Genomic DNA, 26,701 nt, shown 5'->3' with positions numbered 1-26,701 from the left:
AATAAAATTCTATAAAACATTTAAAGAGTTATTAATTCCTCCTCTCCTGGAAGTAATAAACCAGATAGAAGAAACACAAAATTTGCCAGATTCATGTAAGACAGTAATAATTATAGTAATACCAAAGACGGGGAAGGATCGACTAACACCAGCATCATATAGACCAATATCTCTACTTAATTCAGATTATAAGATAACAGCAAAATTATTAGCAAACAGATTGGCCAACTGTGTACCAAAAATAGTAAAACAAGATCAAACTGGATTTATTAAGAAAAGACGAACAGCAAATAATGTCTGTAAATTTATTAATCTAATTCATGCAGTTCAAGGAAATAAGAACCCAACAGTGGCTATTGCTTTAGATGCAGAAAAAGCCTTTGGCAGGGTAGAATGGAATTATTTATTCAAAGTATTACAGAGATTCAATCTACCAGAAAAATATATAAATTGGATTAAATCATTATATAATGGACCAATGGCGAAGGTAATAGTAAATGGAAATGTATCGGACCAATTTAAATTAAGTAGGTCAACTAGGCAGGGATGTCCATTATCTCCCTCACTGTTCACTTTAGCAATAGAAGTATTGGCAGAACTGATAAGAACAGAAAATAAAAGGGATAAAAATAAAGGGGAAGGAGTATAAAATCAGTTTATTTGCAGATGACATCATAGTATACCTCATAGAACAAGAAATATCAATAAAAGAACTACATAAGAAATTGAAGGAATATAGAGAAATATCAGGGTACAAGATCAACACAAATAAAAGTGAAGTCATGCCAATGAACAATGCGGATTATACAGAGTTTAAAAAAGAATCACCATTTAAATGGCAAACACAAGCAATCTGATACCTAGGTATTAGGTTAGATAATAATTTCAGCCACTTGTACAAATTAAATTATCAGCCACTAACAAAGAAATTGCAGGAAAGACTTAAAACATTGGAAAGAATTACCGCTAACATTGATAGGGAGGGTAAATTGCATTAAAATGAATGTCTTCCCAAGGATACAATACTTATTTCAATCATTACCAATTCCCTTAACAGAGAAATTCTTTAATGAACTAAAGAGAATAATAAGGAAATTTTTATGGGGGGGGGGGGGGAACCGAGGATAGCGTTAGATAAATTAACAGAGAGGTACAACCAAGGTGGTTTGCAGTTACCAAACTTTAGAAATTATTATAGAGCAGCACAATTAAGGTATTTATCAGATTTTTATCAGACAAGGGAAAAACCAGATTGAACTAAGATAGAGGTAGATAAAATAGGGGCGAAGGTGCCGGAACATATACTTTATAAGTGGGATAAAAAGCTGCTACGATATATAAAGCTCACTAGTATTGCATCATTTACTCAATATATGGAAGAAGATTCACTAAGAAAGGAAAAAAAACAAATTACTGAATACCAAAATTATTATTGACACAAAATCAGCTAATCCCTTTTACAATAGATAACCTTTCCTTTAGAGAATGGGAGAGAAAAGGAATTAAAAGAATAGAAAATTGTTTTTTGGGAAATAATTTATTAACATTTGAACAAATGAAGTACAAATATGGAATAACTCATGGTACAATGTTTGCATACCACCAACTGAAAACCTACTTAAAGGACAAATTGGGAAGCAGACTGAGATTACCAGAAGGAAGCAGCTTTGAATATGTGATTACAGAAACAATGATAATAAAAAGATTTATAACGAACATGTACATCAAGCTGCGAGAAGGAAAATGATGAAATAAACTGTAAACACAAAAGTGGGAAAGGGATTTAAACATAAAGATAAAAAATGAAACATGGGAAAAGTTATGTTCTGGAACTATGAAGAATATAATAAACACAAGGTTACGCATGATACAGTATAATTGGTTACACAGGTTATATATCACGCCCCAAGAGAAATAGGAACAACAGTCATACAATTTGCGCATGTGAGAAAGTAAAAAAGTTTTGGGAAGATCTAAATCAGGTATTAAATAAAATCACAAAAAACAACATACCAAAAAATCAAGAGATCTTCTAAGTAATATAAGAAGTAAAGAATTAGGCCTCAAACTGGATGAAGCACAAAAAAGATTTATTATGATAACCTTAGCTGTAGCAAAAAATGTATAATGTCAACTTGGAAATCAGAAGAGCACCTGAGAATACAGCAATGGTACATAGAAATGAATAAATGTATTCCATTGGGAAAAAAAATAATTAAAAAAATAAAGTCACATTATTTGAACAAATTTGGGAGCTGTACATGGAACATAACAGAGAGGGCTTGCCTCAGACCTCCACCCACTAAAATGATAAGAAAACAAAATGATTTGATCCAGTGTGTAAAAGTAGATGACACATTTTTCTTGTTTATTTTCATTGTGTGATGACATTGTTTAGTGGTTTTATTGTATTGTAAATGTTGAATGTTTATTGGTTTTGGTGGGGAGAGGGAAGGTAGGGGGGAAAAAAGGAGAGAAAATGCCACTGTATATATTTAAGAGGGAAATGTTGTATGTACTTTGGTTCATATGGTTCAGTGTGAAAAATAAAAAAAATTATAATAATAAAAGAGAGAAAGTGTTAATGCTCTCAACATCACTTACTCACTAACTCATTATGGGGGTGTGCTGGATACAATGTCAGTGGAAATTAAGGATGACACTGGCTCTCTACAAGATTTAATACTTACATTATGTTTAGGACAGGTCTATTAAGCCAACCCATAATTCTATGATGCATGCAAGAACCAGATTTTAGACAAAATTAAGGTTAGTGTATTGGCTACCACAGTGGAGACACCTGGGGATTCCAACATTTAACATTATTCAGTATTTAAATTTCCACAATTCTCAACTTACAGAAAAGCTTCAGTGGAAAATATTATAAACATTAAAGCATTTCCAAAATCATCCAGTAACATCTTACTGGACCCAGCCTCAAATAGGTTCCTCCACATGAACATTACAGCATTCATGTGTCTTTGCAAATGAACTTTAATAGCAGAAAAGCAGAACTGGTGCCTCTTCACCCAGCAGAAGATTTGAGAAACTCTTATCTTAATGCAGGAACTACAATAGCAATACAGAGCTGCAGAAAGACACTTGACCAAGCAATGTACACTGAGAGCAAGTTACTGAGAGAAATTTTCCACGTCTAGAAGTGACTGTGTGAACAGTTGCACCCACACAACAGTCTGGCGTCAGCTTGCCATCACATTCAAACACCTCCAGGAGTACTGGGATTCGAAAGTTAACTGATCACGTGTGTACTTGGCTGGTGCCGGAAGGGAAGGGTCAGTTACCATGCTGTATCTCTAAATTAAAATTGCTGCAGGCACTGGAAATAATCAGGACGTCAGGCAGCATCACCTGAGAGAAAAATGGCAGCAGAACTAACACTTTATTTCTCTCTCCACAAATGCGGCCTGACCTAAGGAGTATTTCAGCTATTTGATTTTGTGCTCACAGCTGTGAACCTTCTGACTCAAAGGCAAGGGAGCTGCCAGTAAGCCAAGCATTCCACCATGGAAGCAGCCTCAGAGCATGTTGAACTGCTTTCAAATACACTGACTTACTTTCCATGAAACAAGCCAGTTGACCCATCCAGGCAATGCTGACCACCCCCCCACCCCCCAAACCAGCATAACACTACCTTAGCCCCATTTCCCTGAAGTCCTGTAATTATCAAATGACCTTCAACTCCCTTTTGGTTCCTCCTTTCCCTACATGCAAATGCTACAGATGATATAAAGTAGGCAACTGACCAACTGGGACACTGGTGGGACATGGGAGGAAATGGGAATATGTGGTAAGACACCCCTGCAGCCTGAGGGACAAGATGCGAACATCAGAGGTTAGGATCTACTCTGACACTGGAGCTACGAGGCAGCAGCACACAGGAAGTGAAATAGCAGAAGATTAATGTGTAGAGAGCGAGAAGTGTGGCAGCTCTACTGATCAGTTAGCAAAACAGATTATTATTGCTCATTTCTTCACTGGATGAATACTGTTTACCACCATGCCAAACGCTTACCATATTTATGAAGCTGGTTTAGTCGCACAGAGGCCATTGCTGCAAGAAGCTGCAAAGCTTCATAATCTGTATCGAGATGATCACTGATGGTCAAAAGTGATGACATTACCTTTGCAACACTTCCTCTGGCCAAAGCAAAGGCCAAAAGGGTCAATTCTGCCTGAGAACCAGCACAGCATCTGCAATGGAACACATCTCAATCTCAATACAATATTGGTCATGACCGAGGGTTAACTCCTTGTACGCATCTCATCTTCAACTTGCTCAATGTGACCAATTACAACTAAACTAGTAATAAAAAATTGCATCAAATTTTCACCGACCTACAGATATAACATGATAAACCAGGATAATCCGGCTGTACTTGGGCTAGAGTTTACTTTTAAAAAATGTGCACAGGTAAATGAGATCTAATTAATTTGATGACGATGGATTAATTTTCCACAGTGAGAAACTCTTAAATCCTGCACTGACATTGAGTTTAGGAAATAGAATTGATATTCTGTGGAATAAAGAGGCTGGAGTCAGATCCAGTTCTATATATAGCATGGACACTAGCCCTTCTGCCTAAATTATCTTTACCAATCAGGTTGTTGAAGTAAAAGGAGGTCAGTATGTAGCAAAAATAAAGATGCATACATTTGAGGAATGTCTAACTAAACACCACTCCATAACTATGGACAGCGGTTGTAGATCTCCAGAAATGGTTCGACCTAAAAGGGAGGCAGGCCTCTTCAGCTCAGTTAAGCAACCTGCATAGGAGAAAGTCACTCCGATATAAAACCTATGACCCAAGGACCTCACTGCCACATCCCAGCTTGTTTGGCCACGGCACACGAACCATGGGTGTAAAGGGTGGGGCCAGTACTGCGCACACTGCACTCCACCTAAAAGCTCCTTTGCGCAAGCCTGAGGACAGGTCCACGTCCTCCCCCTCAAAAGATGCACACAAACTCAAGCTAGCATGCTGGAACATCAGAACCATGCTAGACATTGCTGACAGCCACCGACCTGAACGTCGGTCTGCCCTCATCGCACATGAACTCCTCAGACTCGACATCGACATAGCCGCTCTCAGCAAAGTCCGCCTTGCAGATGAAGGCAGCCTCCAAGAATATGGCGCGGGCTACACACTCTACTGGTCTGGCAAGCCTCAGGCTGAACGACGCCTATCCATTGCCTCCAAACTCGAAAACCTCCCGACAGGCCACTCTGACCGGATCATGTCCATGCTACTCCCCCTTCAAAACAGGCGACGCATCACTCTCATCAGTGTCTATGCTCCAACCCTTCAGGCGGAACCAGCAGAAAAGGACAAGTTCTACACTGATCTGCGCAACCTCATCCAACGCACCCCTACAGCCGACAAGGTTGTCATCCTTGGTGACTTCAACGCTCGTGTCAGCAAAGACTCAGAAACCTGGCCAGGAATCCTTGGCAAGCATGGTATCAGCAAGAGCAATGACAACGGACGCCTCCAGTTGGAACTCTGCGCAGAACAGCGGCTTGTCAATACTAACACCCTTTTCCAGCAGAGAGACAGCCTGAAGACTACCTGGATGAATCCTGGACTACGTTCTGGTGCGAGGAAGAGACAAACGAGATGTGCTCCACACCAGGGTCATGCCCAGCGCGGAATGCCACACTGACCACCAGCTTGTTCGCTGCAAGCTCGACCTTCACTTCAAGCCAAAGTTCAAGAACAGTGGAGCCCCCAGAAAGAGATTCAATGTTGGAAACTTGCAGTCAGACGTAATGAGAGGAAACTTCCAGGCAAACCTCAAAGCAAAGCTCGAGGATGCAAACTGCCTCATGGACACATCTCCTGAAATCCTCTGGGATCAGCTGAAAATGGCCATTCTGCAATCCACTGAAGAGGTACTGGGCTTCTCCTCCAGGAAAAGCAAGGACTGGTTTGAGGAAAACAACCAGGAAATCCAGGAGCTGCTGGCAAAGAAGCGATCTGCCCACCAGGCTCACCTTGCAAAGCCTTCCTGGCCAGAGAAAAAAACGAGCCTTCCGTCTCGCATGCAGCCATCTTCAGCGCAAATCCGGGAGATCCAAAATGAATGCTGGACTAGCCTCGCCAAACGAACCCAGCTCAGCGCGGACATTGGCGACTTCAGGGGTTTTTACGAGGTTCTAAAGGCTGTGTACGGCCCCTCACCCCAAGTCCAAAGCCCTCTGCGCAGCTCAGACAGCGAAGTCCTCCTCAGAGAAAAGATCTCCATCCTCAATCGATGGTCAGAACACTTCCAATCCCTTTTCAGTGCCAACCACTCAGTCCAAGAATCCGCCCTGCTCCAGCTCCCTCAACAACCCTTGAGTCTAGAGCTGGGTGAGGTTCTTGCCTGGGAAGAGACATATAAGGTAATTGAACAACTGAAAAGTGGCAAAACAGCAGGTATGGATGGAATTCCCCCAGAGGTCTGGAAGGCTGCAGCAAAGCTCTGCATACCAAATTGCATGAGTTTTTCATGCTCTGCTGGGACCAAGGAAAGCTGCCTCGGGACCTTCGTGATGCCATCATCATCACCCTGTACAAAAACAAAGGCGAGAAATCAGACTGCTCAAACTACAGGGGAATCACGCTGCTCTCCATTGCAGGCAAAATCTTCGCTAAGATTCTCCTTAATAGACTAATACCTAGTGTCACCGAAAATGTCCTCCCAGAATCACAGTCTGGCTTTCGCGCAAACAGAGGAACTACTGACATGGTCTTTGCCCTCAGACAGCTCCAAGAAAAAATAAAAAATTTAAAAAAAAAAAAATGGCTCCAAGAAAAGTGCAGAGAACAAAACAAAGGACTCTACATCACCTTTGTTGACCTCACCAAAGCCTTCGACACCGTGAGCAGGAAAGGGGTTTGGCAAATACTAGAGCGCCTCGGATGCCCCCCAATGTTCCTCAACATGGTTATCCAACTGCACGAAAACCAACAAGGTCGGGTCAGATACAGCAATGAGCTCTCCGAACCCTTCTCCATTGACAATGACGTGAAGCAAGGCTGCGTCCTCGCACCAACCCTCTTTTCAATCTTCTTCAGCATGATGCTGAAACAAGCCATGAAAGACCTCAACAACGAAGACGCTGTTTATATCCGGTACTGCACGGATGGCAGTCTCTTCAATCTGAGGCGCCTGCAAGCTCACACCAAGACACAAGAGCAACTTGTCCGTGAACTACTCTTTGCAGACGATGCCGCTTTAGTTGTCCATTCAGAGCCAGCTCTCCAGCGCATGACGTCCTGTTTTGCGCAAACTGCCAAAATGTTTGGCCTCGAAGTCAGCCTGAAGAAAACGGAGGTCCTCCATCAGCCAGCTCCCCACCATGACTACCAGCCCCCCACATCTCCATCGGGCACACAGAACTCAAAATAGTCAACCAGTTTACCTACCTCGGCTGCATTATTTCATCGGATGCAAGGATTGACAAAGAGATAGACAACAGACTCGCCAAGACAAATAGCTCCTTTGGAAGACTACACAAAAGAGTCTGGAAAAACAATCACCTGAAGAAACACACAAAGATCAGCGTGTACAGAGTCGTTGTCATACACACGCACCTGTTCGGCTCCGAATCATGGGTCCTCTACCGGCATCACCTACGGCTCCTAGAACACTTCCATCAGCGCTGTCTCCGCTCCATCCTCAACATTCATTGGAATGACTTCATCACCAACATCGAAGTACTTGAGCTGGCAGTCTCCAAGCATCGAATCCACGCTGCTGAAGACCCAACTGCGCTGGGTGGGTCACGTCTTCAGAATGGAGGACCATCGCCTCCCCAAGATCGTGTTCTATGGCGTGCTCTCCACTGGCCACTGAGACAGAGGTGCACCAAAGAAGAGGTGTTCCAAAAAAGAGGTACAAGGACTGCCTAAAGAAATCTCTTGGTGCCTGCCACATTTGACCACCGCCAGTGGGCTGATATCGCCTCCAACCTTGCATCTTGGCGCCTCACAGTTCGGCGGGCTGCAACCTCCTTTGAAGAAGACCGCAGAGCACACCTCACTGACAAAAGACAAAGGAGGAAAAACCCAACACCCAACCCCAACCAACCAAATTTCCCTTGCAACCGCGCCTGCCTGTCCCGCATCGGACTTGTCAGTCACCAACGAGCCTGCAGCAGACGTGGACATACCCCTCCATAAATCTTCGTCCGCAAAGCCAAGCCAAAGAAAAGAAAAAGAACTAAATACTCTGTAGTTCAATTTGGCTGTGTTCAACCTATATCCCTCTGAAGACTTCCTATCCAATATACCTATCTAAATGTCTTTAAAACGTTGCTGTTGTACCCGCCTCTCCCACTTCCTTGGATAGTTTGTTCCGTATAGCAACACCCTCTGTGAGAAAAGTGCCCCTCTTGTCCATTTTAAATCTTTCTCCACTCACCTTCAATTTATGCCCTCTAGTTTTAGACTCCACTTGCCTGGGATTATTTTCCTTAAATATGCCTTTCATCATTTTATTACAAAAAACCCTTAAACTTCCTGTGCTCAGAGAGAAAAGTCCCAGCCTATCCAGGCCGAAGCCCAGCAGTCCCGCCACATACTGGTGAATCTTTAGTCTCAGCCACTCAAAACCTTCACTTCCTCCTGACCCTCCTGATGAGCAAAATGTCCAAATCTATTCTTCACTGATCCAGAGACCAGGACCTAGACTGCCCGAAATAGCACTTACCCTGCAATCCTGACGAGAAAATTGTCCACTTTCTCCAGAACATTTGCTGACATGTAGCTGGGCATCACTGTGGAGCCGGCAGTAAGCGACAGGGGTGGCATGTGTTGCAGGGCTTTTCTAAACAAAAACATTGGTGATCAGTATGTAGAGTGCCAAATGTTTATTGATCCAAGGAAAAAATACTCAAGAACTAAAACAAAACATGCACGTAGCGGTTACTAAATCCTGACTACTTACTGAGTAATTTGTAGGACACTTTGTGCCATGTCTGGTTTTGTTTCAACAGAAGCAGTCACCCATGTTGTTAACAAGGACAAGTACCAAATAACAGATGCATCAGACACAGACACTCCAGGCTTCTTCATAACCTGGTATCCCATAGTCTTGAGTCCATGAATCCTCGTATCACAGCCATCACCGTGGCACCGTTTAACATTTATCTGTAGAACTTATCAAAAAATGTCCAATATTAATTCCACTGTAGCCTTGAGTACTTCCTCCTATTTTATATCAATAATTTGCAAATAACAATTTACCTCACAGTTAACTTCCTGATCTACCAACAAACCTAACTTTACACATTAAAATTTAATTCATTCCTATCAATATTGGAAAGGTACCAATACAATTAGGAAATTATGTTATGACCCCTGTCAGCACGTTGTTCAGTGTGACAGATCTTTGGAAGTACACTAGTGCAAATAAACGTTCTACGTAAACTCACAGGTTCAGTCTTCCAGTTCCACTCATTCAACATATTCATGCCTAACAACTTCCTCTTGATCATCTAGATCCAGTCTTGCAACAAGTACAAAGCACGCCACTTTCCCCTGTTATTACCCGGTATCCCATAGTTTGGAGTAATTCTTCACAGTAATGTGCAGTACACACAACTTTTCAAATCAATGAGGCAAAAAAAAGTTTATCAACTTCAGCAGCACTGCCATGGGACCTGCAGAACTGCTAACCTTTTTTTCCCCCCAATCATTGGAGGAGACTTTAACAAGTATCTGTTTGAGGAAGGTCAAAATCTGCATCCTGAAAGGTTAGCGAGTGTGTTTCTCATAGCCAAAGGTGGCTGGATGATTTTGATTATAGAATACTATATTAATAATTGCATTTTTGTAAAGATATAAAAGTTACTTTAAAATGCTTTCTGATAAGTTTTACAAAAAATACCCCCTAAGCTTCAACCAGGAAACAACGATTATTTTTAAGTTGTTGAAAATAAAAATTGGTTTCCTATCTAAAACTTGAAATGCAATGGGGTCTCCCCGGGCAGGTTTGTACCCTGCTTGCAGCAATAGCCTTGGGACGGCATGGCTGGCGTAGCGGTTAGTGCAACACCTTTACAGCATCAGCGATCGGGACTGGGATCCCATGCTGTCTGTAAGGAGTTTGTACATTTTCCCCATGTCTGTGAGGGTTTTCCCCAGGTCTCCAGTTTCCTCCCACCATTCGAAACGTACCTGGGGTGTAGGTTAACTGGGTAGCCAAAATGCCCTGTTACTGTGCTGCATGTCTAAATTAAAAATAGCTGCACATATAGGTGATGTATATTCCAACTGAAGCATATATTGGAAGCCATAGCTAGTTAATATAAAAATCTCTAGAGGGAGCATGTTACCGAAATCAGACATCTTTAAAAGATCTGGGACATGATGCCAATTCTTTCCAGTGTATAGTTAGAATGCTAAGAACCTATATATACATAATATTCAAAATGTAAAGATGTGCTTGAAATTATCTTTAACCCCTGTACTAAAAGCACATATACAAAGCCCAAAACCACAGAAATAAAATTTTAAGAAGCAACAAAAAAAAAGCAGCCAACATGTTTTACAAAAAAAATATCTGTGCCAGGTGCAAGGAGGTGGGGTTCCTTAGGGGCCGAGTTGAGGTACTGGAGCTCCAACTAGATGACCTTAGGCTCACCACTGAGTGTGAGAAGGTTGGTGACAAGACCATAAACATTTCCACAGGACATACCTGCAGGGGATGTAATGAGACACAAGCATTTAGGAAAAAAATTAAAGAAATGGAGATGCAGCTAGATGATCTGAGGCTAATCAGAGAGAGCGAGGAATTTATTGATTCAACACTCAGGGAAGTGCTTACCCCTGGATTGGGGGGGTCAGGAAAGTGGACTACTGTCAGGAGTGGGGCAAAAGTTGCTAGCTCTGTGGAGAGCACCCCAGTGGCTACAGATCTTAGCAACGAATATACAGTATTGGATGAAGTAGGGGAAGATAGCGCCAAAGGAGACAGTGGTACGGAAGGAGAAGAAGGGGAACAAGGTGGTCATTGGGGACTCCATCGTTAGGGGAACGGACAGAAGATTCTGCGAACCTGACAAGTGTTCCCGTATGGTGTGTTGCCTCCCAGGAGCCAGGGTACGTGACGTCTCGGATAGGGTTCAGAGTATCCTGGGGGGGGGGCAGGAGACCGGCCAGAGGTCCTGATACACGTGGGCACAAAAGACGTAGATAGATTGAAGGAGGAGATCCTGAAGAGTGACTACTGTGAGCTCGGAAGGAGGTTGAGAAGCAGGACCTCCAGGATTGTAATCTCGGGGCTGCTTCCTGTACTGTGCGAGGGTGGGGGCAAGAATAATAAAATCAAGAGGTTAAACGTGTGGCTGAGGGAATGGTGCAGAGTGCAGGGATTCAGGTTCATTGACCATTGGGATCTCTTCTGGGGAAGATGGGACCTATACAGGAGGAATGGTTTACACCTGAATGCGAAGGGGGCCAATATACTGGCAGTTAGGTTTAATAAAGCTGTCGGAGCTGATTTAAACTAATTTGGCAGGGGGAAGGGAACAGGACTGATAGGGAAGTAGATAGGAGAGAGAATATAGGTGTGGTTCTGATAGACGGTGAAACAATAAGGAATAAGGGAGCTAAAAGTGATAGGAGAATAAGAACGAATGCACCAAGAACCAAGGTGGAGGGAGAAAGGAGGTATGGCATCAAGGTATTGTGTATGAATGCAAGGAGTGTAAGGAATAAAATGGATGAGCTTGAGGCGCAAATGGCAATGGGAGGTTATGACATTGTCGGAATAACGGAGACATGGCTGCGGGAAGGGCAGGATTGGGAAATAAATGTTCCAGGGTACACGTCCTTTAGAAAGGACAGAAAGTTAAGAAGAGGAGGTGGGGTAGCTCTGTTGGTAAGAAATGAGATTCAGGCGTTTGAAAGGAAAGACATTGAAACAGGTGAGGTAGAGTCTGTTTGGATTGAATTAAGAAATTGCAAGGGCAAGAGGAATATAATGGGGGTCATTTACAGGCCTTTGAAAAGTAGCTCAGATATCGGTAGTAGTATAAATCAGGAATTAAGAGTGGCATGTCAAAGTGGTAGCAATACGGTAGTTATGGGGGACTTCAACATGAAGGTGGACTGGGATAATCAGACGGGGGCAGGAACACAAGAGAGCGAGTTTATAGAATGTCTACGAGATACTTTCTTGGAACAGCTAGTGGAGGAACCTACCAGGGGGAAGTCGATTCTGGACTGGGTGCTGTGCAGCGACGCAGACTTAATAAGTGACCTTGATGTAGGGGAGCCATTAGGGAATAGTGACCATGGTATGGTTACTTTTAAGCTCCAATTAGAAAGGGAAATGGAAAGGAAGTCGGAAGCATCTGTACTTCAGTTAAATAAAGGGAATTTTGCAGCTATGAGGGAGGAGCTATCCAAAATAAAATGGGAAGATACACTAGCTGGGAGGACAACTGGGGAAAAATGGCAGGTTTTTATGGACATTTTTCACAGGATTCAGGACAAATTTATTCCAAAGTGGAGGAAAGGCTCTAGGAGATGCAAATGGCAGCCCTGGCTAACTAAGGAAATCAAATGCATTATCAAGTCCAAAGGGAGTAATTATAAGATAGCGAAGCGGAGTGGGAAATTAGAGGATTGGGAAACCTTCAAAGAACATCAGAGGGTAACTAAGAAAGCCATAAGAAACGGGAAAATGAAGTACGAGAGGAAATTAGCAGATAATATTGCGGAGGATAGCAAAAGCTTTTTTAAGTATGTGAAGAGGAAGAAATTGGTTCGGTCTAAAATTGGCCCTTTGAAAATGGGCAAGGGTGAAATTATTACCGGAAACAAGGAGATGGCAGAGGAACTTTGCAACTGTCTTCACCAAGGAGGATATAGGTTATAGTCAGTTAGGGGGTAGTAGTCATGCGGTACCAAGAGACTTGGGGAACTTTACTGGGGAGGTAGGGGATCTAATGGATATCCGGATCCAGAAGCAGGAGGTTATGAGTAAATTGTTGGAACTGAGGGCTGATAAATCCCCAGGGCCTGATGGGCTGCATCCTAGGGTGCTTAAAGAGGTGGCTATGGAAATTGTGGAGGCACTGGTCGACATTTTCCAAAGTTCCATAGATTCCAGGGAGGTCCCTGAGGATTGGAGAGTGGCTGATGTGGTGCCGCTTTTTAAGAAAGGAGGGAGGGAGAAAACGGGAAATTATAGACCGGTTAGCCTGACATCAGTGGTGGGGAAGATATTGGAGTCCATCATAAAAGGAGAAATAGCAGAACACTTAGTCAGTAATAATAGTATAAGGGCTAGTCAGCATGGATTCCTTAAGGGTAAGTCAAGCTTGACTAACCTTCTGGAATTTTTTGAGGATGTGACAAAGAGGGTGGACTCGGGAGAGCCAGTGGATGTGGTGTATTTGGACTTCCAGAAGGCCTTTGATAAGGTACTGCACGGGAGTCTAGTGGGCAAGATCAGGGAGCATGGTATTGGAGGTAAGGTGCTGACATGGATAGGAAATTGGTTAAGAGATAGGAAACAAAGGGTTGGAGTAAATGGGTCTTTTTCAGAATGGCAGGATGTGATGAGTAGAGTACCTCAGGGATCGGTTTTGGGTCCTCAGTTGTTTGTAATTTATGTAAATGATTTGGATGAGGGGATTATAAATAACATGAGCAAATTTGCAGATGACACTAAACTGGGTGGCGGTGTGGGGTGTGAGGAGGATGTAAGGAAAATGCAGAGGGACTTGGACAGGCTGGAGGAGTGGGCGGCTAAATGGAAGATGAATTTCAATGTGAACAAATGTGAGGTTATTCATTTTGGGGGAAGTAATAGGAAAGCTGAGTATTATTTAAATGGAGACAAGCTAGGGAGTGGGGAAGTGCAAATGGATCTGGGTGTACTTGTTCACCGGTCACTGAAGGCAGGTTCAGAAAGCTGTGAAGAAGGCAAATGGAATGTTGACTTTCATAAAGAGGGGATTGGAGTATAGGAACAGAGACGCCCTTCTGCAGTTATACAGGGCCCTGGTGAGACCCCACCTGGAGTATGTCCTTCCTCAAGTCTCCAAACTTGAGGAAGGACATACTAGCTATAGAGGGTGTGCAGCGCAGATTTACAAGGTTAGTTCCAGGGATGGCAGGGTTGTCATATGCAGCAAGGCTAGAAAAACTGGACTTGTATCCATTGGAGTTTAGAAGGATGAGGGGGGACATGATTGAGGTATACAAAATCATCAGGGGGACAGACAAGGTGAAGTCTGATTACTTGTTCCCAATGATGGGGGAGACGAGGACTAGAGGGCATAGTTTAAGAATACAGGGTAGGCCCTTTAGGACGGAGATGAGAAAGCATTTTTTTTACCCAGAGAAGTGTGAATCTGTGGAATGCTCTGCCACAGAGGGTGGTAGAGGCGGATTCGCTGACTATGTTCAAAAGAGAGTTAGATAAGACTCTTGTGGGTAACGGAGTTAAGGGTTATGGGGATAAGGCTGGAAAGGGGTACTGATGGTAAGGATCAGCCATGATCTAAAATGGTGGTGCTGGCCCGACGGGCCAAATGGTCTACTCTAGCTCCTATTTTCTATTGTCTATTGTCTAAATTGGGTGGTTGGTTCATCAAGAGAAATTGAAAAAGTAACATTAGATTTTACCCACGGCTAAACAGAAAACATTCCATTGAAAAAGAAGACAGAAGCAGTAATAACAAGGGGTTGTGAGCCATGTGTAATACTCTTATGGATGTGTATAGTACTTCATACATTCCTGGTGCAGAAAAAGAAATGAACTATTAAAGAGAGTAAACCTAAAGGTTATGTTCACGGCTTTAAAACCATTCTCTCCCTTTCCCAACAAGCCTGTTTAGAAGGTGATAGAAAAGTTGATTTGGGACTTCATGTAATTTCCATTTATTATATTAAAACTAATTAGCTCATCAATATGAGAAATCTGACCTTTGGCTACTTATCAGTTACCTGCCTGTTGAGGTAAAATTGTGAGGTAAAATAAAACACAACTGAAACAGATAATATAAAATGGACAATTACATGGATGACTAATGCTTGCATTTTCCAGCAACGTAATGTATCCAGTCATATTGCTAGGGATACGGACATCACGGATTTCCTGCATGTTACTGGGATTTCTCCCCAATGACACAGTCACCTGCTGTGGCATGTAACTTTGATCACCAGCTGATACTGCTATTGACAAATGCTTCAGCACAACATCAGCTTTCAAGCGTAACCTGCAAAAGAAAATAAAAATTCACTCTCTAGCTCCTCTTTCAGACGAAAGAGGATAATAAACATTTGCGCCAGTGCATACTGATGAACAAAGCACATACACCACACTGGGGTAGGGTTTCAGGTCTCCCCCCCACCTCTTCCCCATGGTCCAGAGACTCCTCAACTCGAATGGTTCAATTTTTACTCCAAGCAGGGAGGGCCGATGGGGAATGAGAAAGAAAGAGTACCTTGACACACCTTTTGACCACACATGAACAAAAATCAAAACACCAGATAGCAAAGGGAAGTGGAAATAGATAAACATTCAAGTTGGTCAGCTTCCTGAAGAAGTCAATGGCTGTGATGTCAATCTTCCTTCAAACCTCCTTCAAACCTTACAACAGGCAAAAAAAAATCTTGGAAAAAATGATGCAGTAAAGACACAAGAAAATTACCCCCCTTCGACCTAAGCATTAACTGTTTCTTTTTCCACAGGTGTTGCCTGGCCTGCTGAGCATTTCCAGGGCTTGGTTATTAATTAAGCCAATAGATTGGGTGGCACGGTTAGCACAATGATGTTACAGCACCAGCGATTGGGACTAGGGTTCAAATCATGCACTGTCTGTAAGGAGTTTGTACATTCTCCCTACGTCTGCGTGGGTTTTCCCCAGGGGCTCCGGATTTTTCCCACCATTCAAAACGTATGGGGTTTTAGGTTAATTGGGTATTTGGGCAGCACAGATTCATTGGTCGGAAGGGTCTGTTATCCTGCTGTATTTCTAAATTTAAACTTTTCAAATTTAATTAAAAATAATTTCTTTACTTAAATTAGTTTTTATATTTTTTTCATTAAGTGGATGTCAAATGATCAGTGCTGTGTGCTACACATTTTCTTTTCACTCACCTGACCCAGTGTGAGCACGAACTCCCATCTGACTGCCAGTAGGAAGTTGTTTCACCGTTGGTCAGCTTGTCAATATCAGATGAGTTTGAGGAAGTTTCCAAGGTGGTGTAACACTTGGTTATCACCTTCAGCCTGTCCGATTCTCTGTCGCTAGTTATATCTGTGGGACATTGTTCTGTGAGAAATTTAGAAATGCATTAAGAGAATTAAGATACTACAGAAATTAAATAAATTAAACACTACTTGTGAGATTTTTTGCTTAATGTTTTTTTTAAATTGTCTCAAATGATTTCACTGTGCTCTAGATTAATTGATGATGAGCTTACTGTCACATATATGGACTGCACGGTTGGTGAACCGGTTAGTGCAATGCTGTAACAGCGCCAGTGATCAGGATTTGAAGCCCGTGCTGTCTGTGAGGAGTTTACACATTCTCCCCATGTCTGCGTGGGTTTTCCCCAGGGGCTCCCACCATTTGAAACATACCGGGGGTTGTAGGTAAATTGGGCAGCACAGACTTGTGGGCCAAACTGGCCTGTTATGCTCTGTGTGTTTACATTTAAATTTAGAAAAGCACAATGTACACATCCACCAAAATTCTTAGCTGCTACTGCCATACAGATACGCACGATACAACACAATATAAATTAAACTACCACACTATGCCAAGACAGGATAAATATAAAAAGACAAATAAATATTCAGTTGATACAATGAGTTTATTGTCATACAAAATTCTTACTTGCTGCAACCAAGCAGGTACTTGTAAAGAAAAACTACAAAACTAAACTAAATTAACTAAAATGAAAGACACAATAATGACACGATAGGTATAAATATTCACAGTAATCCTAGTTAAAAAAAGTGACTCGAGTGACAAGCACAAGAAAAAAAAAGTAATGTTTCAATACTGCACACTTATCTTCAGGTGGTCTGGGAGTAGTTTCTGATTAAGGTAGCTCAGGGAAGTTCAAAAGAGAGAGAGAGAAAAAAGAGATTTTGACCAGGGTGTGCTGAGGGTCCTATTTGATTTGGCTGCTTTCTTGATGAGATATCTCACAGACAGAACCATGTCATGATGGGCTTGGCTGGGTTTGCAACTATCAGCTCTTTACTGAGCCAGATGTCCAGGTCATTAATTTAAATAAATCAACTTTATAAAAATGAAACTGTGAAGGCAAAAGACATACTCTCTTGTATGGAAAAGGCAGTTTGGTAAAATGTTCCCTGATGTGAACAACATAATTAGCCATGTTATTCTCTTCAGATATCAAGACTAAATCATGCTGAGGTCTAAAATGAATACCTTGGTTAACTGTTGGTTTTGTCAAGAAACTTTTAGCAACCTACCTTTTTCATAAGACAGTACAGCTTCAAACTTCCCGCTTCACCATATGAGAAAAGATTATTATTACTTTAAAATGACACAATCATTGATAACTATATCAAGTGTGTCCTATTTGAAAAGGACACAGCTACAGTGAGGCACCAAATGATGTTTTGATGTTGATAACCACGTTAATTTATCCCTGTAAAATGAACACAATGAGCCATTGTTTCTGAACAAGTTTTTCTGTAAAATTAAATCAGAATTGATCGATCACTGAACTCCGTTCAACCAGAATCTGTGACGCAACTCCATTTGACCATCTTTTTCCTCACATTCCTCCATTTCACAAAATGTGATCAATTAAAATTAACAAATATAAAACCAACTGCCATTTACAAGAGAAAACTTTAAATATGTGCTACCTTCAGCAAATTGAACTCTTTACAACTTTTAGAAAAGGCCCAAAAATTTTGCTTTCTTAAAAAATAAAATAAAATTTAGACATACAGCATGGTAACAGGCCCTTTCGGCCCACGAGTCCTTGCCACCTAATTACGCCCAATTAACCTACAACTCCAGTACATTTTGAATAGTGGGAGGAAACCAGAGTCTACAGGGAAAACTCACATAGACATGGGGAGAACATACAAACTCCTTACAGACAGCGCAGGATTCAAACCCCGGTTCCAATCACTGATGCTGTAAAAGCGTTGTGCAAACCGCTACACCCACGGTTCTAGTTTTTAGACCATGTTCTGTTTTCCCTTCTCAAGAGAACGCAAACCAATTTCATGAATGTAGTCATTATAATTTTACTAAGTCCCAGTAGCATTCTGGTGAATCTCCTCTGCACCCTTTCCAATCTCACTCTCATTCCTGAAGCTATTTAAATGCATGCTATTTGTTCTCTCTTCAATATGGTTTAATCCACACTGACCGTGCAAAATTTTAACTGTTTATAGATTATTCTTAATATTGTTAATTTCATATGGAAAAAGTACAAAAGCAGATCTAAATGGTTATTAATGAAATAGAACCATAACACTACAGCAAAGAAAACAGGCTATTTGGCCATTCTAGATGTGCTGAAACATCATTCCGCTAGTCTCATAACCCTCCAGACCTCTCCCATCCATGTATCCATCCAATTTATTTTTAAAACTTAAGAGTGAACACTCATTCACGTCAGATGGCAGTTCTTTCCACACTCTCACCACTCTCTGTGAAGAAGTTCCCCCTAAACCTTTCCCCTTTCACCCTAAAGCGATGTCCTCTCATATTTATCTCTCCTAATCTAAGTGGAAAAAGCTTCATCACATTTACTCTGTCTATACCTCTCATAATTTTGTAAACCTCCATCAAATCTCCCCTCATTCCTCTTCGCTCCAAGGAATAAAGTCTAACCTGTTTAATATTTCCTTGTAACTCAACTTCTGAAGACCCTGCAACATCTTAGAAAATTTTCTCTACACTCTTTCAATCTTACGGATATCCCTCCCGTAGTTTGGTGACCAGAACTGCACACAGTACTCTAAATTTGGCCTCAGCAAGGTCTTATACAACTTCACCGGAACATCCCAACTCCTGTACTTGATACTTTGATTTACGCTGACCATCTGTGATGCCACTTTCAGGGAATTATGTATCTGTGTTCCCAGATCCCTATGTTCCTCTGCACTCCTCAATGCCCTACCATTTACTATGTATGTCCTACCTTGGGTTTGTTGTTCCAAAATGCAACACCTCACACTTGTCTGCATTAAACTCCATCTGCCATTTTCTGGCCCATTTTTCTAGTTGGCCCAGATCCTTCTGCAAGCTTTGAAAATCTTCCTCGCTATCCACATCTCCAATCTTAGTGTCATCTGCAAACTTGCTGATCCAATTTACTATATTATCATCTAGATCATTGATGTAGACAACAGACAATGGTCCCAGCACCAATTCCTGAGGCACACCACGAGTCACAGGCCTCCAGTCTGAGAAGCAATCATCCACCACTACTCTTTGGATTCTCCCATTCAACCAATTTCAAATGCAGTTTACAACCTTTCTATGGATACCTAGTGTCTGAACCTTCTGAACTAACCTCCCATGGGGGACCTTGTTAAAGGCCCTACTAAAATACATGAAGGAAAGGCTATGATGCTGTCTACATCAACTTTCCTGGTAACTTCCTTGAAAAACTCTTAGTTAAATATGACCTACAATGCACAAATCCACATTGACTGTCCTTATCAGCCCTTGGCTGTCCAAATACTTGTATATCCAATCTCTCAGAACACCCTCCTATAATTTAGCTCTGACTGACGTCAGGCTCACTGGCCTGTAAATTCCTGGTTTAGTGTCTTTTTTAAACAATGGAACAATACGAGCTACCCTCCAATCCTCCGGCTCCTCACCTGTGGCTAAGGACATTTTAACGAGCTGCAGGCTCGTTTGTGGCTGACAAGTCCGATGAGGGACAGGCAGACACGGTTGCAGCGGAAAATTTGTTGGTTGGGGTTGGGTGTTGGGTATTTCCTCCTTTGTCTTTTGTCAGTGAGGTGGGCTCTGCGGTCTTCTTCAAAGGAGGTTGCTGCCCGCCGAACTGTGAGGCACCAAGATCCACGGTTTGAGGCGATATCAGCCCACTGGCGGTGGTCAATGTGGCAGGCACCAAGAGATTTCTTTAGGCAGTCGTTGTACCTCTTCTTTGGTGCCCCTCTGACACGATGGCCAGTGGAGAGCTCGCCATATAACATGATCTTGGGAAGGCGATGGTCCTCCATTCTGGAGACGTGACCTACCTAGCGCAGTTGGATCTTCAACAGCATGGATTCGATGCTGTCGGCCTCTGCCATCTCGATTACTTCGATGTTAGGGATGAAGTCGCTCCAATGAATGTTGAGGATGGAGCGGAGACAACGCTGTTGGAAGCGTTCTAGGAGCCGTAGGTGATGCCGGTAGAGGACCCATGATTCAGAGGCGAACAGGAGTGTGGGTATGACAACGGCTCTGTGTACGCTTATCTTTGTCAGGTTTTTCAGTTGGTTGTTTTTCCAGACTCTTTTGTGTAGTCTTCCAAAGACGCTATTTGCCTTGGCGAGTCTGTTGTCTATCTCGTTGTCGATCCTTGCATCCGATGAAATGGTGCAGCATAGATAGGAAAACTGGTTGACCGTTTTGAGTTTTGTGTGCCCGATGGGGATGTGGGGGGGCTGGTAGTCATGGTGGGGAGCTGGCTGATGGAGGACCTCAGTTTTCTTCAGGCTGACTTCCAGGCCAAACATTTTGGCAGTTTCTGCAAAATAGGACGTCATGCGCTGGAGAGCTGGCTCTGAATGGACAACTAAAGCGGCATCGTCTGCAAAGAGTAGTTCACGGACAAGTTGCTCTTGTGTCTTGGTGTGAGCTTGCAGGCGCCTCAGATTGAAGAGACTGCCATCCGTGCAGTACCGGATATAAACAGCGTCTTCGTTGTTGAGGTCTTTCATGGCTTGTTTCAGCATCATGCTGAAGAAGATTGAAAAGAGGGTTGGTGCGAGGACGCAGCCTTGCTTCACGCCATTGTCAATGGAGAAGGGTTCGGAGAGCTCATTGCTGTATCTGACCTGACCTTGTTGGTTTTCGTGCAGTTGGATAACCATGTTGAGGAACTTTGGGGGGCATCCGAGGCGCTCTAGTATTTGCCAAACCTCTTTCCTGCTTACGGTGTCGAAGGCTTTGGTGAGGTCAACAAAGGTGATGTAGAGTCCTTTGTTTTGTTCTCTGCACTTTTCTTGGAGCTGTCTGAGAGCAAAGACCATGTCAGTAGTTCCTCTGTTTGCGCAAAAGCCGCACTGTGATTCTGGGAGAACATTCTCGGCGACACTAGGTATTATTCTATTTAGGAGAATCCTAGCGAAGATTTTGCCTGCAATGGAGAGCAGCGTGATTCCCCTGTAGTTTGAGTAGTCTGATTTCTTGCCTTTGTTTTTGTACAGGGTGATGATGATGGCACTGGGAAATCCCCATTGTGATACTGGGGTCACAGAATCAACAGGTTAATTCAACATTAACGAAGGTCCTGAGGCAGTTTTCCTTGGTCCCTGCAAAGCTTGAAAAACTCATGCAGTTTGGCATGCAGAGTTTTGCCGCCAGCCTTCCAGACCTCTGGGGGGATTCCATCCATACCTGCTGCTTTGCCACTTTTCAGTTGTTCAATTGCCTTATATGTCTCATCCTGGGTGAGGACCTCATCCAGCTCTAGCCTTAGGGGCTGTTGAGGGAGCTGGAGCAGGGCGGAATCTTGGACTGAGCGGTTGGCACTGAAAAGAGATTGGAAGTGTTCTGACCATCGGTTGAGGATGGAGATCTTGTCGCTGAGGAGGACTTTGCTGTCTGAGCTGTGCTGCGGGCTTTGGACTTGGGGTGAGAGGCCGTACACAGCCTTTAGAACCTCATAAAAACCCCTGAAGTCGCCAATGTCCGCGCTGAGCTGGGTTCATTTGGCGAGGCTAGTCCACCACTAATTTTGGATGTCCTGGAGTTTGCGCTGAAGATGGCTGCATGCGCGATGGAAGGCTTGTTTCTTCCCTGGCCAGGACGGCTTTGTAAGGTGAGCCTGGTGGGCAGCTCGCTTCTTTGCCAGCAGCTCCTGGATTTCCTGGCTGTTTTCGTCGAACCAGTCTTTGTTTTTCCTGGAGGAGAAGCCCAGTACCTCTTCAGTGGATTGCAGTATGGTAGTCTTCAGCTGATCCCAGAGGGTTTCAGGGGACGAGTCCATGAGGTGGATTGCATCCTTGAGCTTTGCTTTGAGGTTTGCCTGGAAGTTTCCTCTCACTTCGTCTGACTGCAGGTTTCCAACATTGAACCTCTTTCTGCGGGCTTTACTGTTCCTGGGCTTTGGCTTGAAGTGAAGGTTGAGCTTGCAGCGAACCAGCCGGTGGTCAGTGTGGCATTCTGCGCTGGGCATGACCCTGGTGTGGAGCACATCTCGTTTGTCTCTTTCTCGCACCAGGACGTAGTCCAGGAGATGCCAGTGTTTGGATCGGGGATGCATCCAGGTAGTCTTCAGGCTGTCCCTCTGCTGAAAAAGGGTGTTTGTAATGACAAGCCGCTGTTCTGCACAGAGCTCCAACAGGAGGTCCCCACTGTCGTTGCACTTGCCGACATCATGCTTGCCCAGGATTCCTGGCCAGGTTTCTGAGTCTTTGCCGAAGCGAGCGTTGAAGTCGCCAAGGATGACAACCTTGTCGGCTGTAGGGGTGCGTTGAATGAGGTTGCGCAGGTCAGTGTAGAACTTGTCCTCCGCCTGGAGGGTTGGAGCATAGACATTGATGAGGGTGATGCGACGCTTGTTTTGAAGGGGGAGTCGCATGGACATGATCCGGTCCGAGTGGCCTGTTGGAAGGTTTTCGAGTTTGGAGGCAATGGAGTTCTTGAGCATGAAGCCTACACCAGATAGGCGTCGTTCATCCATAGGCTTGCCAGACCAGTAGATAATGAAAAATGGCATTATTTTTGTTTTCCGACACCAGTCGCCAAGACCTTCAACCTTACTGAATCCTCATTTTTGCCAGTGCTGAAAGGATCCTGGAGAGGTAAGGCAAAGTGAAGAAAACCACAAGCTCGTGGCAAAATACACAAAAGTGATGGAGGAACTCAGCAGGTCTCGCAGCATCCAGAAGAAGTAAAGGTGGAAAACCAACATTTCAGAGCCGAGCCTGACTTCAAGTAACTGTGTCTATAGAATTTGGTGTTTCACTCAAGCACATTGCAAACCATTTGTAGTGGAAAATTCACATTTTTCTCAGGTTCTGTGACTATCATTGTTAGTCATAAAATAATATGGTTAAATCTCAACACTCTTCAACTAATCTTAGAGTAAACTTCCATTTCTTTGGCCACAGTGTACATTTAACTTTTATGGGCCTGCTGGGAACAAGGATACCATAACTATTCAACATCTTCTGCAAAGCAATTTCATGATCCCATCCGGTCCAGATCTGAGAATGACATGCGTGCTGTCATCAGGAGAGTGAACCCGAGGAAAGCATCTGCCCTGGATGGAGAATCTAGCTAAGTATTAAAAATCTGTGCTGACCAACTTACCAAGATATTCACGGATATCTTCAATATCTCACTCCAGCAGGGTGTGGCACCCACCTGTTTCAAATAGGTGTCAATCATACCAGTGCCCAAGAAGAGTGCAGTAACCTGCCTTAATGTCTATCGACTAGTAGCACTTACATCAACAGCGATGAAGTGTTTTGAAAGGCTGGTGTTGAAGCATATCAGCTCCTGTCTACAGGGGATGCCATCTCACTGGGCCTACACAAAGCCCTGGAACGCCTGGACAGCAGAGATCATCCATCAGGATGCTCTTTATCGACTACAGTTCGGCATTTAACACCATCATCCCCTCAAAATCGATCAGCAAACTCCAAGACCTGGGACTCCACTGTGTAATTGGACCATGGATTTCCTCATCTCCAGACTACAATCGGTGAGGATTGGTAAGAACTGCTCCTTCAAAATCTCCATCAGTACCAGAGAACCACCTACAACTCTGTAGCTCAGTACAACAACAACACCATCTACAAATTTGCCAGCGGTACCACAGTAGTGGGTTGTATAAAGGAAGGGGATGGAGATTGAAATCTTGGCTGAATAGTGCACCAACTACAACCTCACACTCAATGTCACCAAAACCAAGGAGCTGATTATTGCCTTTAGGAAAGGAATACCAGAGGTATAAAATCAATGATCATTGGGGGATTAGTGATGGAGAGGGTGAGCAAATTTAGGTTCTTGGGAGTCACTATCTGGCAGGATCTTTCCTGGATCCAACACAACAATGGCATCTAGAAGAAAGCTCATCAACACCTCTACTTCCTCAGGAGTTTGCGGAGGTTTGATATGACACCAAAAACCCTGGCAGATTTCTACAGATGTGTGGTGGAAGTGTGCTGACTGGCTGCATCACGGTCTGGAATGGGGACACCAATACCCCTGAGCATAAAGCTCTCCAAAAGGTAGTGGACACAGCCCAGGACATTACAGGCAAAATCCTACCCACTATTGAGTATATCTACAGGGAACGGTGCCATCGGAGAGCAGCAGCAATCATCAAGGATCCGCACCTCCACCCACCTCTGTTCTCGCTGCTGCCACCAGGAAAGAGGTCTAAGTGCCAAAAGACACGCCCCAGATTCAGGAACAGCTGCTCCCCCTCCACCATCAGACTCCTCAACGACAAACTCAATCAGGACTCATTTAAGGACTCTTACTTGTGCACTTTATTGATTTTCTTGCAGTTTGTTTACATTTGTTACTTGTTCTTTTATTTGTTTACATGCTTACGCTGTGTACTGTTTAATTTTTCTACTACCAATTTGTGGTAATTCTGCCTTGTGCACAGGAAAAAGGAAACTCAATAAATCTGAAATCTGGACATAACACATGCAGTCAAAAGGACCACATATGCAAAGAAGTGAATTTCCAATAGCCATAGAGCCAGAACTCTGGTCTTCTCTAAAGAACATTAGGCCTATAAATATTTAAAAGACACATTTTATCCAATTGAGCATCTTTAAAAAATTTTTAACTATTGCTTACTATACTATAGAATTCCACTTTATTATCTAATATCTTACCATTCTTTTTTTCTAACAATTGCTTCAAGCAATCCTTCAAAACAGACGCACGCATGGCGCAAATGTTGTTATAACTGTCCATCATGGGGAACGGAATAGCATTACTTGGAATTCTGTTCCTGTGGAGGAAGCGCAAGATCTTTGTAGCGTGAACAACCATGCGCGTCTTTTTTTTTGAAAAGATGTCAACAAATCCTAGGAGAAAAGAGGAAGAAATAAATGTATATAACAAGCAAATAACGAGGAGCAAACAACTTTCATCACGACTAAAAATGCATCATAATTTACAGGTAATATTAGCTGCACCAATTACTGCAAAGAAATAGCCTTATAGCAACTGTGGTGTAATTCCAATCACAAAAGGAACTTTTTTTAAAAAAGTTTCCATGATTATAAACACTAATAATCCCTTTTTACACCGAGCTTGAAAGCCAAGTTTTATTCCCCCTTTCGAGCTCAGTGTGAAAAAAAAAATCGAAGGCGGATTGAGGGGGGGGGGGGGTCTGGACTCGCCCATCTTCGATCCGCCAAGGTAGGTACTCTGAGCCATGGAGCGTATCAATGCGGGACATATCTAAAACGGTCGAATCGTGTTGCCAGGTCAAACGGCCAGGGAAGTTGACGTCACAATGTTGGGTCCAGAAAAAGTTCATAGTCAGTAGCGAGTAGAGCAGGGGACACTAATCGACGCCTAGTGTGCGAATGTCAGCACCGCCTGTATGACTGAGACTTTGTAGAAGAGAGTGGGAAAACGTTAACAGGAATAAAATACACATGCACACAATTTATAAAAGAGTGTGTGAAAATGTTAAACGGTACACAATTACTGCTCCTGTGTCTTATGGTCTTATAAAAATGTGCTAAAGGGGTGCTGTACATTTATAGACACTTAACATGCTGGCACGCATTCGTGTGCAGATAACTGCAGTTGCTATAATACAAAAACCATTCTGTAACCTGAATCTCAGCAGCCATAACAATTGTATTTTTTAGGTTTGAATGTATCTGTGAAAATTGCTAAAATCAACAGAAATAGTCATTATTTATAAACTGTATGCGTGTGCTTTATTTCCGTTAACATTTTCCCACACTCTTCTATTATTGTTGTGTGTTAATAAAAGCTGTGAGTGATCACAATCCCTTGTAACCAGACCCACCGAATTGGATTCTTTCTCGACACATCGTCACACTTGGCGCCAACGCTGCAGTGCTACACGTCCTGCCCCTTTTGTTTCAGGAAGCTGGCTTGCTGGGTAAAAGGACTCACGGATCAGCTTTTTTCTGTTCTGTATGAGCAACCAAGCCGGCTTCCAAAGACAGGTCGTGTACATGGCAATAACACTGCTTTTCAGTGTAAAAGGGATTATAAATACAAGAACAGGCTACACATTTCCTTAATCTTCCTCTGTTGTTCAATGTTTGAATGCACCGGAACTCCAGTTAGACCAAAACCATGATTATTCTTTTTACTTTATCTTGTTTTCCATGAACTTTTAAATCCAAAATGGCACCACAAGTGGCAATGTTTTCTTGCCTGCTTGGATAGCACGTAAAACTAAGGTTCCCCATGCATCATGGCACACATGACAATAAACAAAATTTTCAACCTTCCTGTCCCATCCTCTAC

General features: G+C 43.0%; 1 protein-coding gene across 9 annotated transcripts in view; it reads right to left on the bottom strand.

Annotated features, from left to right (window-relative positions):
• The window catches only part of zzef1 (zinc finger, ZZ-type with EF hand domain 1), a 315,777-nt gene that overhangs the window by 247,241 nt on the left and 41,835 nt on the right, over positions 1-26,701 (bottom strand). For all 9 annotated transcript variants that reach the window (XR_011340087.1, XM_069884994.1, XM_069884997.1 and 6 more), the window contains exons 3-8: positions 25,075-25,269; positions 16,126-16,300; positions 15,042-15,241; positions 8,953-9,163; positions 8,716-8,832; positions 4,034-4,212 (exon numbers count right to left, since the gene is read on the bottom strand). Coding sequence is in view for 8 of the 9 variants with exons in the window: in XM_069884994.1 (XP_069741095.1) it covers positions 4,034-4,212; positions 8,716-8,832; positions 8,953-9,163; positions 15,042-15,241; positions 16,126-16,300; positions 25,075-25,269 (1,077 nt within the window). In the remaining variant the exon portion in view is untranslated. The remainder of the gene's footprint in view (positions 1-4,033; positions 4,213-8,715; positions 8,833-8,952; positions 9,164-15,041; positions 15,242-16,125; positions 16,301-25,074; positions 25,270-26,701) is intronic.

Source organism: Narcine bancroftii, chromosome 6 (genome assembly GCF_036971445.1).
Source record: "Narcine bancroftii isolate sNarBan1 chromosome 6, sNarBan1.hap1, whole genome shotgun sequence".
NCBI classification, from domain to species: Eukaryota; Metazoa; Chordata; class Chondrichthyes; order Torpediniformes; family Narcinidae; genus Narcine; species Narcine bancroftii.
Note: the sequence above shows the minus strand (reverse complement) of the source record. Positions and strands in the feature narration are given on the sequence as shown.